At 38.7% G+C, this 12,533-nt stretch overlaps 1 protein-coding gene across 1 annotated transcript in view; it reads right to left on the bottom strand.

Annotated features, from left to right (window-relative positions):
• LOC126154773 (coiled-coil domain-containing protein 40) overlaps positions 1 to 11,724 on the bottom strand; it is a 241,992-nt gene extending 230,268 nt beyond the window's left edge. Inside the window, exons 1-2 of the mRNA XM_049916184.1 lie at positions 11,554 to 11,724; positions 11,214 to 11,458 (exon numbers count right to left, since the gene is read on the bottom strand). Of these exons, the coding sequence (XP_049772141.1) occupies positions 11,214 to 11,458; positions 11,554 to 11,724 (416 nt within the window). The remainder of the gene's footprint in view (positions 1 to 11,213; positions 11,459 to 11,553) is intronic.
• Positions 11,725 to 12,533: the final 809 nt, after the last annotated feature.

Raw genomic sequence — 12,533 nt, 5'->3', positions numbered from 1 at the left:
GATATTACAGAAGCTATTTAAGAGTGAGAGGTAGGGCATGCATTAACTTTCATCAGTGCCTTTTTGTCAGTGGTGGTGATGTATTTTTGCCTAGCAACCACATGTCAATAAAAAAGTTTAACATTTTAGTAGCCTTGGACTAATCTTGGCAAAAGCAAATAACAGTCTTTAACCTTTGACTGAACGTAAGAGAATCTGACTGTGTTTTTGGCGTATGATTGTCTACGACTTAAAGAACGACTTAAAGAACACTAACTTTGTTTAAATGATATAAGGTAGCTGTGAACTATAATTATTTGTTGCAGTTGATATTTGTGTGTTGCACATTTTGTAATGGTGATTAAAAATAATGAACATTACTTTATGCGTGGCTGATATTGTGGAAGTGCATGTTCATATTTTGAATGTTCCTGTTGATTTTTGTGAATTATCATGGATTAAATGCAATTTGTTCATATGTTTCTGTATTCAGTGCTCTGCTCACACTACGTAACTACATAATGAATTATTGTTTAACTAAATTAACTGTGGATGAAGCGCGACCAACAGGCAATTACATGTATTGAACAAAAATAATAGTGCACTGAGAATGGCTAGCTTCTAGCCGAAATCTTGATCTGCACAATAAAATATAAAAAGGATGACTGATCACTGCAATCTATCATTTACAAGTCAATATAACAGTCGCTGAGTGCAACAGCTTTCTGAATGGAAGGTAACCTGATATTGTTTAATTGTTTTCATTTAACTCCACAATCCAAGTGAGGCCACCATTGTCATATGTGTGAAATTTATTTATTTTAAACTATAGCTATCTAGTTTCATCAACCTCCTTAATTTTACACAATTCACGCAGTCATTTTCTTATTCATTTATAATTTTGTTTCAGTATCTTGTGTCTTTATTAAAAAGGGTTTAAGGATTAGTTCTGTGTTAAAAGTATGGGCATTAAAGCAACAGTACATAGCTGACTCCTCAGATTTCACAATGAGTCAAGCAACAAATATTTAGGTTGTGCATTGTCTGCATTGATAGCAGCATACCAAACAAGTGGTGTGCTGGTAATGTGATGCAATACTGTCCCTACAACTTACCTTACAAGATAACTGCTACAATCATTTGTGGATTTAGAGAAAACTTTTGACAATGTTGACTAGAATACACTTCTTGATATTTGTAAGGTAGCACAGATAAAATACAGAAAGCCAGAGGTTATCTACAACTTGTACAGAAACCAGACTGCAGGTATGAGTGTCAAGAGACATGAAAAGGAAGTAATAGTTCAGAATTGACAACAGGGTTGCAGTCTCTCTCGACATTATTTAACATATACTGTCATGCTCAAAAGTGCCTGTATGAACTGAATTGTAGCCTACCTGATTTGCACTCGTCCACACAATGTAATTCCCTTTCAGGCTGTCAAATCTGTTTTTGGTACAGTCATTTTACCATACAGAGTAAAACTAGGGAACACTCTTCTGAATGTTTATTAAGGCCACATGTGAATTAGTATCACAATATTACAAATACCAGGAAACATGTTACTAGAGATAAGACAGCCCTTACCATTTGTGAACTCAAATTTAAAACAATAAATGACATTTCAAATATGTCACTAACTCTCATTAGTATCTGAGACAATTATACCTTTAACTCTATCACGTAAACCATTCAGTAATATTTACTAAAACTATTTTTTTTTTTTTTTTTTGTAAATAATGTAACCTGCAAGAATATCACAACTCTTAAAGTTCTACAGTAATTCTCCAGCCTGTCGTTCACATGGTGATGGGTTTTGAACTAACAAGTCAATCTTAACAGCATATTAACAGTAATTCCACTGTACTCATGATGATACACAACTGTATGTGCAGTTCGAAAGCCACCTATTGCGCTTTTTATGTAGCACAAAGTGGCATAATTATTTAATGTATTCACAAGCCACTACCTGTGCACATATTTGACCTTTTTGCCTTGCAGAACTGTTTTCTTCTGGACATGATTCAAACCCCGATCTTACAGCCAATGCTAACCAAACAAAGTTTTCATACCTGACCAAGGCTCAAAGAAGGCAGTGATAATCACTGCTGACTAGGCATACAGAAACATGAAATATTTTATTTTTGCCCAGAATCAGTTATCAAGTCTACTTCAAATTATATGAGGAAAATTTCTGTATTGGACCAGGATCTGGGACTCCCATCCAGCAACGAGAGCTGGGAAGGGGGACGGGGGGAGCAGGAAAGGAGAGAAGTAGAAGAGAGGAAAGAGATGAAAAAGACTATGGGGACATCAATGGAATGGAAGACTGTGTAGTGCTGGAATGGGCAATGGGAATGGGGTAGCTAAGTGAAGAACAGGGACTAGTGGAATTTGAGGTCACGGATTGAGGGATTTGGGAGGGGGAGGAGGGGCATTTTACAGGAATGTAGGTATGTTACAGAGAGAGATCCCACCTGTTCAATTCACTGTAGTTCATGGTTGATGTTAGTAGAAAGGGTGCAGATGGCACAGGCTGTGAAGCAGTCATTGAAGTGACACATATTGTGCTGGACAGCATTTTCAATGACTGGGTGGTCCAGTTGTCTTTGGCCACAGTTTGTTAATGGCCATTCATGCGGACAGACAGCATGTTGGTTGTCATGCCCATATAGGTTCCAGCACAGTGGTTGTAGCTTAGTTTGTAGATCACCTGACTGCTTCCACAGGTAGCCTTGCCTTTGATGGGATAGGTGAAGCCGGTGACTGGACTGGAGTTCATGGTGGTGGAAGGATGTATGGTACAGGTCTTACCTCTAGGTCTATAGCACAGATATGAGCCATGAGACAAGGAGTTGCGAACAGGGTTGGAAAAGGAATAGACATGGATATTGTGGGAGGGGTGGAGGTGTCAGTCTAACAGTGAGCAGGACAAACTCAGGAAGGTAGACCTAGAAACAATCAATATTGTAGTCATAAATTGTTGCAGGTGTGTTGAAAAAGAACAAGAGCTTCAAGTGCTAAGTGAAAGTTTTGAATCTTAAACTGTTATCAGTACAGAAATCTGGCTACAGCCGGAAATAAGTTCAGCAGAAATTTTTACAAAGGACCAAACCATGTTCCAAAATGATAGATTAAATACAATTGGTGATGGGAGCGTTTATTCCTGTGGGAAGTAGTTTACCTTGTAGTGAAACTGAAGTAGATAGTTCCTGTCAGTTAGTACGGGTGGAGTTTATACTTGACAACTGGAATAAATTCATAATTGGTTACTTTCACCACCCTCCCCAGACACAGATGATACAGTTGCTGAACAGTTCAAAGAAAACTTGAGTCTCATTTCAAATAGGTACCCCACTCACACAATCATAGTTGGTGGTGACTTCAATCTACTCTCAATATGATGTCAAAAATAAATGTTTAAAGTTTGTGGTAGACATGAAACATCATGAGAAACTGTTCTGAATGCTTTCTCAGAAAATTATTTTGAACAATTAGTTCAGGTAGTAGTAGTAGTAGTAGAAGGGTTTTGTGGGCGCACGACAATTAGTTCAGGGGTCCACTCAAAGTGTAAATGGTTGTGAAAATTTACTTGACTTCTTTGCACCAAGTAGTCCTCAGCAAACAGAAAGCATCATCATGGGTACAGGGATTAGTGTCCCAACCCAAAGAAATTCTGATCATATATAAAGACTGTTAGTGGCACAAATGTTAGTGACTAGTCCCTAGTGAATGAGACAGTAACTGACATTGAGGGTAGCAAACCAAAAGCGGAAATGCTTAAATTCATTTTCAAGTGCTGCTTTACAAACAAAAACCCAGGAGAATTGCATCAATTTAAAAAAAATGGCTCAAATGGCTCAGAGCACTATGGGACTTAACATCTGAGGTCACCAGTCCCCTAGAACTTAGAACTATTTAAACCTAACAAACCTAAGGACATCACGCACATCCATGCCCGAGGCAGGATTCGAACCTGCGACCGTAGCAGTCACACGGTTCTGGACTACAGCGCCTAGAACCGCTGGGCCACTGCAGCCGGCGCATCAATTTAGCCCTGGTATCACATAAAAGATGAATGATATAAGTATTAGTGTCAGTGGTGTTGAGAAACAGCTGAAATCGTTAAAGTGAACAAAACTCCAGGGCCTGATTGAATCCCTGTCAGATTCTATGCTGACTGTGCAGCAGAGTTAGTCCCTGTTCTAACTACAGTGTATCATAGATCCCTTGAACAAAAAATTGTGCCCAGTTCTTGGAAAAAGGTACAGGTCACACTGGCTATAATAAGGGTAGTACAAGCAATCCACAAAACGACCATCCAGTATTCTTGACATCAATTTGTTGTAGAATCTTAGAACATATTCTGAGCTTAAACATAATGAGGTATCTTGAACAGAATGATCTCCTCAATGCCAACCAGCATGGATTTCGAAAACATAGATCATGTGAAACCAAGCTTGCACTTTTTTCACATGACATGCTAGAGGCTTTGGATCAAGCCAGTAAGGTAGATGCAATATTTACTGATTTCTGAAAAGCATTTGATCAGTAATACATTTATACTTACTGTCAAAAGTTTGATCATATGGGGTACCAAGTGAAATATGTGACTGGATTGAGGCCTTTTTGCTAGGGAGGATGCAGCACGTTACCTTGGATAGAGAGTCGTCGTCAGATGTAGAAGTAATTTCAGGTGTGCCTCAAGGAAGTGTGTTGGAACCGTAGCTATTCATGTTGTATATTAATGACTTTGCAGACAATATTAATAGCAAAATCAGGCTTTTGCAGATGATACCATTACTGGCGATGAAGTAAACAGTTAACAATAATGATGTACTATTTGAAACAAGCTGCATAAATGTTCAGTCAGAGTTTGATAAGATTTCACATTGGTGCAGAGATTGGCAACTTATTCTAAATGTTCACAAAACGAAAAATGCAGTACCTTCTGACTATAATATCAGTGAGTCACATGTGGAAGCAGCCAACGCATACACATACCTTTCTGTAATGCTTTGTAGGGATATGAAGTGGAATGCTCGCATAGGTCCAGTCATGGGTAAAGCAGGAAGATACTGGGGAAGTTTACTGGTAGAATACTGGGGAAGTGCAATCAATCTACAAAGGAGACTTCTTAAATATCACTCGTGAGACTGGTTTTAGAACATTACTCAAGTGCGTGGGACCTATACCAGATGGGACTAACTTGGCATATTGAATATATACAGAGAAGGGCAGCATAATTGGTCACATGTTTCTTTTATCCATGGGAGAGTGTCACAGAGATACTGAAGGAACTGAATTTAAAGACTCTTGAAGACAGATCTAAACTATCCCAAGAACGTCTCTTAACAAAGTTCCAAGAACTGGCTTTAAATGATTACTCTAGGAATATACTACAATCCCTTAAGTACAGCTTACATAACGATCATGAAGATAGGATTAGATTCATTACTGTATGCACAGAGATTCAAACAATCATTTTTCTTGAACTCCATATGTGAACGGAACAGGAAGAAATCCTAATAACTGGTACAATGGGACGTACCCTCACCCATGGGCCTCACAGTGGTTTGCAGACTATAGATGTAAATGTAGATGTTGAAGGTTGCTGCAGTGACACTAATTACCGTAACATCAAAACCCATCAAAAATAAATGCAAATTACTTCTACTTAAAAAAGTAGATAAAAATTTGTGACATCTTCCTAAGAGACAGTCTCCACTCCTTCCAATCTGCCCACATAAGCCTAGACTATATGTGATTTTAATTCAAAGAATTAGTAAGTGTAGACCAAATGTGGTTTAAATTCAAAGAATAAGCATTGATGGTAATTGGGAAGATATATGCCAAATAAACTAAAAAGAGATGGTTCTAATCACCCTTGGTACACAAAACACTGTTGCAGAAGCAACTATGATATCCTTTTTATAGTTTTCAAAAACAAACTCTTTCTCGAAACCTGGCAGAAAATCCAAAAAGATTCTGGTCAGCAGAAAGACACAATCAATACCCTCATTGTGTGATAACAATGGTGATGTTACAGATGACACTGCCACCAAAGCAGCATTACTAAACACTTTTATTAAATAGAAGAAATGCATTGAATTACAGACTCATATCTCTAACTTCAATTTGCAGTAGGATTTTGGAACATATACTATGTTCAAACATTATGGGTTATCAAAAAGAGAACAATATATTGGCAAACAGCCAGCACGGATTCAGAAAATATCATTCTTGTGTAATTCAACTATATCTTTATTCTCACGAATTAATGAGTGCTATTGACAGTGGATGTCAAATTGATTCTCTTATTTTTAGATTTCCAGAATGTTTCTGACACCATTCGTCACAAGATACTTCTAATCAGATTGGGTGCCTATGCAGTATTGTCTCAGTTGTGCAACCGGATTTGTGAGTTCTTGTTAGAAAAGCCACAGTTCATAGTAACTGATGGAAAGTCATCAAGTAAAACAGAAGTCATATCTGGCATTCCCCAAGGAAGTGTTATGGGTGCTCTGATGTTCCTGATCTACGTACATGATTTAGTAGACAACCTGAGCAGCCTTCTCAGACTGTTTGCAGATGTATCTTCTTATAAAGCCACCAGATGACCAAAACAAATTGCAAAACAATTTAGGCAAGATATCTGTGTGGTGCAAAAAAATGGCACTTGACTCTGAACAATGAAGAGTGTGAAGTAACTCACATGAGTACTAAACTTTCATTTACATGATAAAACACACAAATCTAAAGGCTGTAAGTACAGCTAAATACTTATGGATTGTAATTACAAATAACTTTAAACTGGAACAATCACAAAGATAATGTTATGGGCAAAGTGAAGCAAATACTGTGATTTATTGGCAGAACACTTAGAAACTGCAACAGGTCTACTAAAGAAACTGCTTACATTACGCTTGTCTGTCCTCTTCTGGAGTACGGCTGTGCAGTTTGGGACCTGCATCAGATAGGATTGACGGAGGACATCAAGAAAGTTCAAAGAAGGACAGCTCTAATAATTTTATATTATCTTGAAAGAGGGGCAATAGTGTCATGGAAGGTTTTCAAATCTCATTCGGCACAGCCCCCCGACAATCAGTCTTTCCTTCTCATCCCATCTGTTAAGTCTCCACGTCAGTGTGACTTTGATGAACTCTACATCTTTTCCTAAATCTCACCAGTCCACTTCCTTCACCCCTCCTCCTTCCCCTTCAACCCTCCTGCCAAAAGATGGAACCACTGGCACTAAAAGCTTGCATATGTAATACCTTGTATATGTGCGTTTTCCTGAAGCCACTTGGTGAGTAGACTTTTTATCTAACCAATCACATTATAGAGTAAAACCATCCTGCCAAAAGAAGGAACCACTGACACTAAAAGCTTGCATATGTAATACCTTGTATATGTGTGTTTTCCTGAAGCCACTTGGTGAGTAGACTTTTTATCCAACCAATCACATTATAGAGTAATCATGAGGCTGTAGATGTGGATGAAGGGTAGTGGGTAGCATATTCCTCTTCTCAGGGCATGGGCAGAAGTATCAGAAACCCTAACAGAAATGCAATTCAGTTGCTCCAGTTCTGGGTGGAACTGAGTAACAAATGCAGTGCTCCTCTGTGGCCTGTGCTCCTTTGTGACCAGACTGTAGCAATGTGAGAGGTGGTAGGAAACTGGAGAGATAAGACAGGGGTGATCGGTTTTTGCACAAAGCTGAGAGGGTCACTTCGGTCTATGAAGGCCTCAGTGAGAAGCTCCAAATATAGTAAGGATCTCCCTGAGGCTTTCACAAATTGAAATTACCCTCCCAACCTTGTACAAAAACAGATCACTCATGGCTTGTCCCTCCAGTCACCTACCACCTCCAAAATTCCTAGCATCAGTCGGCAAAGGAGCACTCTCCTTGTGACTCAGTACCACCCAATACAGGATTCGTTTTCAACTTTCACTACCAGCCCAACCCCTTAGTTTTCACCTTTTTTCCCACATACCTCATCTGTTGGCCCTGTTTGTGATTTTTTGCCACATATATTTTTACAATTTTTTCATATGTGTCTTTACACGTTTCTGTCCCCCACCATGAACTCTTGCTCCTTCCTTCCGTGCCAATGCAGGAAACTTTCCTTTTCTCTTGTCAGAATTCAGTAACACATACTGTTCCTGTGTTGTTGCTTAGCTCAACCCAAATTCCTTATCATCGTATTACACATCTAGGGCTGCAACCTCTGCTTCCACAATGGCCTCTACCTGTTCAAATACCACCAATACCACCAGTTCACAGCTCTCACCAACCTAGTCCTGCAATGCCACATAAATCAGGCCCATTACCTCCTTGTAAAAAAACAGCATAGTGAACACATAATTGTGGCCAAGATAGATACAAAGCCCATGCCTACCACAGTAGTACAAGTTAATGTGCCAACTAGCTCTGCAGACGACGAAGAGATTGATGAAATGTATGATGAGGTAAAAGAAATTATTCAGATAGTGAAGGGAGACAAAAATTTCATAGTCATGGGTGACTGGAATTCGACAGTAGGAAAAGGAAGAGAAGGAAACATAGTAGGTGAATATGGAATGGGGACAAGGAATGAAAGAGGAAGTTACCTGGTAGAATTTTGCACACACCATAAATTAATCATAGCTAACACCTGGTTCAAGAATCATGAAAGAAGGTTGTATATATGGAAGAAGCCTGTAGATACTAGAAGGTTTCAGACAGATTATATAATGGTAAGAGAGAGATTTAGGCACCAGGTTTTAAATTGTAAAACATTTCCAGGAGCAGATGTGGACTCTGACCACTATCTATTGATTGTGAACTGTAGATTAAAACAGAAGAAACTGCAAAAAGTGGGAATTTAAGGAGATGGGACCGGGATAAACTGACAGAACCAGAGGTTGTAGAGAGTTTCAGGGAGAGCATTAGGGAATGACTGACAACAATGAGGGGAAGAAGAAGAATGGGTAGCTTTGAGACATGAAATAGTGAAGGCAGCAGAGGATCAAGCAGGTAAAAAGACGAGGGCTAATAGGAATCCTTGGGTAACAGAAGAGATATTGAATTTAACTGATTTACAATTTGTACAGAAACCAGATGGCAGTTATAAGAGTCGAGGGACATGAAAGGGAAGCAGTGGTCGGCAAGGGAGTGAGACAGGGTAGTTGCCTCTCCCCAATGCTATTCAATCTGTATATTGAGCAAGCAGTAAAGGAAACAAAAGAAAAATTCGGAGTAGGTATTAAAATCCATGGAGAGGAAATAAAAACTTTGAGGTTCGCCGATGACATTGTAATTTTGTCAGAGACAGCAAAGGACTTGGAAGAGCAGTTGAACGGAATGGACAGTGTCTTGAAAGAAGGGTATAAGATGAACATCAACAAAAGCAAAACAAGGATAATGGAATGTAGTCGAATTAAGTCGGGTGATGCTGAGGAAATTAGATTAGGAAATGAGAAGCTTAAAATAGTAAAGGAGTTTTGCTATTTGGGGAGCAAAATCACTGATGATGATTGAAGTAGAGAGGATATAAAATGTAGACTGGCAATGGCAAGGAAAGCGTTTCTGAAGAAGAGAAATTTGTTAACATCGAGTATAGATTTAAGTGTCAGGAAGTCGTTTCTGAAAGTATTTGTATGGAGTGTAGCCATGTATGGAAGTGAAACATGGCCGATAAATAGTTTAGACAAGAAGAGAACAGAAGCTTTTGAAATGTGGTGTTACAGAAGAATGCTGAAGATTAGATGGGTAGATCACATAACTAATGAGGAGATATTGAATAGAACTGGGGAGAAGAGGAGTTTGTGGCACAACTTGACCAGCAGAAGGGATCGGTTGGTAGGACATGTTCTGAGGCATCAAGGGATCACCAATTTAGTACTAGAGGGCAGCGTGGAGGGTAAAAATCATAGAGGGAGACCAAGAGATGAATACACTAAGCAGATTCAGAAGGATGTAGGCTGCAGTAGGTACTGGGAGATGAAGAAGCTTGCACAGGATAGAGTAGCATGGAGAGCTGCATCAAACAAGTCTCAGGACTGAAGACCACAACAACAACAAAGTTGAAACTAGCCAATAGTGTGAAATTAAACACTTCATTTCAAATAAATCGACTGCTTCAGCAGAAAAGATTAATTTTAAGCCAAATCTCGTTAGCAAACTGGCAAACATAACTTCATTGTTCTGTAAGGCGATTAACTCTTGACTATCAGAAAGGTGGAAATAAAATCTGAAACTAATAACATATTTTAGCCTTCCGTAATTATGCGAACGTATTTTAATTCATTTGATAGCTCCCAACTACAAAAACCCGTTTGTTTGTCATTTAACGTGAGAGAAATAAACAAAGAGGAAACAACAAAATCACAGGTAATGTGGAGACTCCCCACCTCACACTCTGCTGTTGGCAGACACTTGTATGAGCACTGTTTTGTTGTTAAATACAGCGAATTTCCTTTGCAACTTAAGTTTTATTTTCTTCTTCCTCCCCCCCCCCCCCCCCCCCCCCCCCCCGCCCCATTCATGTTTTGTTGTTGCAGTATTATTCTGCGGTAGGGGGATACAGTAATATCCTTTGTTAGAGTTTTGGTTCTTACCAGTCAAAATCACAAAAATTTAACTGGAAACTAAAACAATGAAAACTTCCCGAAATTCTAGACAATTCCCGGGTTTTTCCCAGTTTTCTCCCGGATGAAAAAATTCCTGGGTTTTTTCCGGATCTCCCTGTTGTCCCGGGTCATATACACCCTGTCAGTGTTAGGAAACCCTTGAAAATGTTAGCCAAACACTCTGGCAACATATCAATTAGAACAAATGTTATGGGACCGGGATGAAGGCTAATATGAAAAAGAATCAACCAATAGGTGAATTCTACAAATGATGGGTGTGAAAGTCACAGTTTAATAGCTATCCATTCAGTTGTTCTTAAACCAATTGAAAATGAATCTAGTCATCACCTGTTCTACACCACAAAACAAAAGAAAAAAGTTAATATGTTTTCCCGAAATTAGCAGGACCTCACAACTGAGAGGAATGAAATAGAAAGAAAATGAGAAAATAGCTTTATCATAGGGGAAACCAGAATAAAAACTACGTCACAAAGTAATGTAAACCAATGAAGCCTTTTGAGAGAAATGAACAATTCTTTGACATGCTCCACAAAAATAGGTGGAAACTTCAAATCCTATCCGCTTTCTGCAAGTAAATTACAAAATAAATAAATTCTCACTTTTTCTCATCCATCACAGCAGCATATGCTTTGTCTCTTTGCTGCATGCTAATAACCACACCATTCCATGCTTGCAGTAATCGTTGTTGCTCTTTATTTAGTGCTTCAAGATCAACATTAGCATCGGCCAGAGTTTGGCTGATGATGAGGCGTTCTTCTTCTTTAACTTTCAACTGCCCTTCTAGAGTCGTGATCTGCGTTTCTAAATTGGCAACTTCATTTGTTAACTTTAGCAGAAACAGATCCTGGAATGCATCAAATATTTTCGTGTTTTGTATAAATACTGTTCATAACATTTATAAATGATTAGATATTGAAATACATATGTTACTAGTCATACCTGCTTCTTTTTCTCTTCTGCAAGCTGTTTCTTATCAAGTTTCATTTTTTCTGATATCCTCTGAGAAACAGCAAGTTCTGACTCCATCTCTGCTTCCCACTCAACAAACTGCTTCTTTACCAATAAAATTTTTCTTAAATCTGCACTGAGTTCTTCTTCTAGGTATGGCATGAAAGGAAAATAGCTTTGAAACTGTGAATACTTTTATAAAGCTATAGAGATCTTTAATTTATCATCTTTAGCATGAAAGACTAAATATGGCAATTATTAACACTACTTATGCAATTGATATTGGCATATCCAAAAAACACAGCTTCAAAACAGCAGTGCTCTCTTGAAATGGAGAGAATTGTGATACAGGCAGACATATTTCCAGAAGTAATGCAGGCACGATGCAACTGAACTGTGTCTAAGAGAGAAGACAATATGACATTATGCCCTTCATTGAGGTAAAATTTTGTTAGATGGCACTGATTTTATTAAGTGAATTATTTCTGAATCAATATGAAATTCATAAGATAGACCTGGATCATCATCATCATCATCATCATCATCATCATCATCATCATCATTTAAGACTGATTATGCCTTTCGGCGTTCAGTCTGGAGCATAGCCCCCCTTATACAGTTCCTCCATGATCCCCTATTCAGTGCTAACATTGGTGCCTCTTCTGATGTTAAACCTATTACTTCAAAATCATTCTTAACCGAATCCAGGTACCTTCTCCTCGGTCTGCCCCGGCTCCTCCTACCCTCTACTGCTGAATCCATGAGTCTCTTGGGTAACCTTGCTTCTCCCATGCGTGTAACATGACCCCACCATCTAAGCCTGTTCGCACTGACTGCTACATCTATAGAGTTCATTCCCAGTTTTTCTTTGATTTCCTCATTGTGGACACCCTCCTGCCATTGTTCCCATCTACTAGTACCTGCAATCATCCTAGCTACTTTCATATCCATAACCTCAACCTTGTTGATAA

The sequence above is a fragment of the Schistocerca cancellata genome, chromosome 2, assembly GCF_023864275.1.
Source record: "Schistocerca cancellata isolate TAMUIC-IGC-003103 chromosome 2, iqSchCanc2.1, whole genome shotgun sequence".
NCBI lineage: Eukaryota > Metazoa > Arthropoda > Insecta > Orthoptera > Acrididae > Schistocerca > Schistocerca cancellata.
The sequence above is the reverse complement of the archived record's forward strand: the minus strand, read 5'-3'. Positions and strand labels throughout refer to the sequence as shown.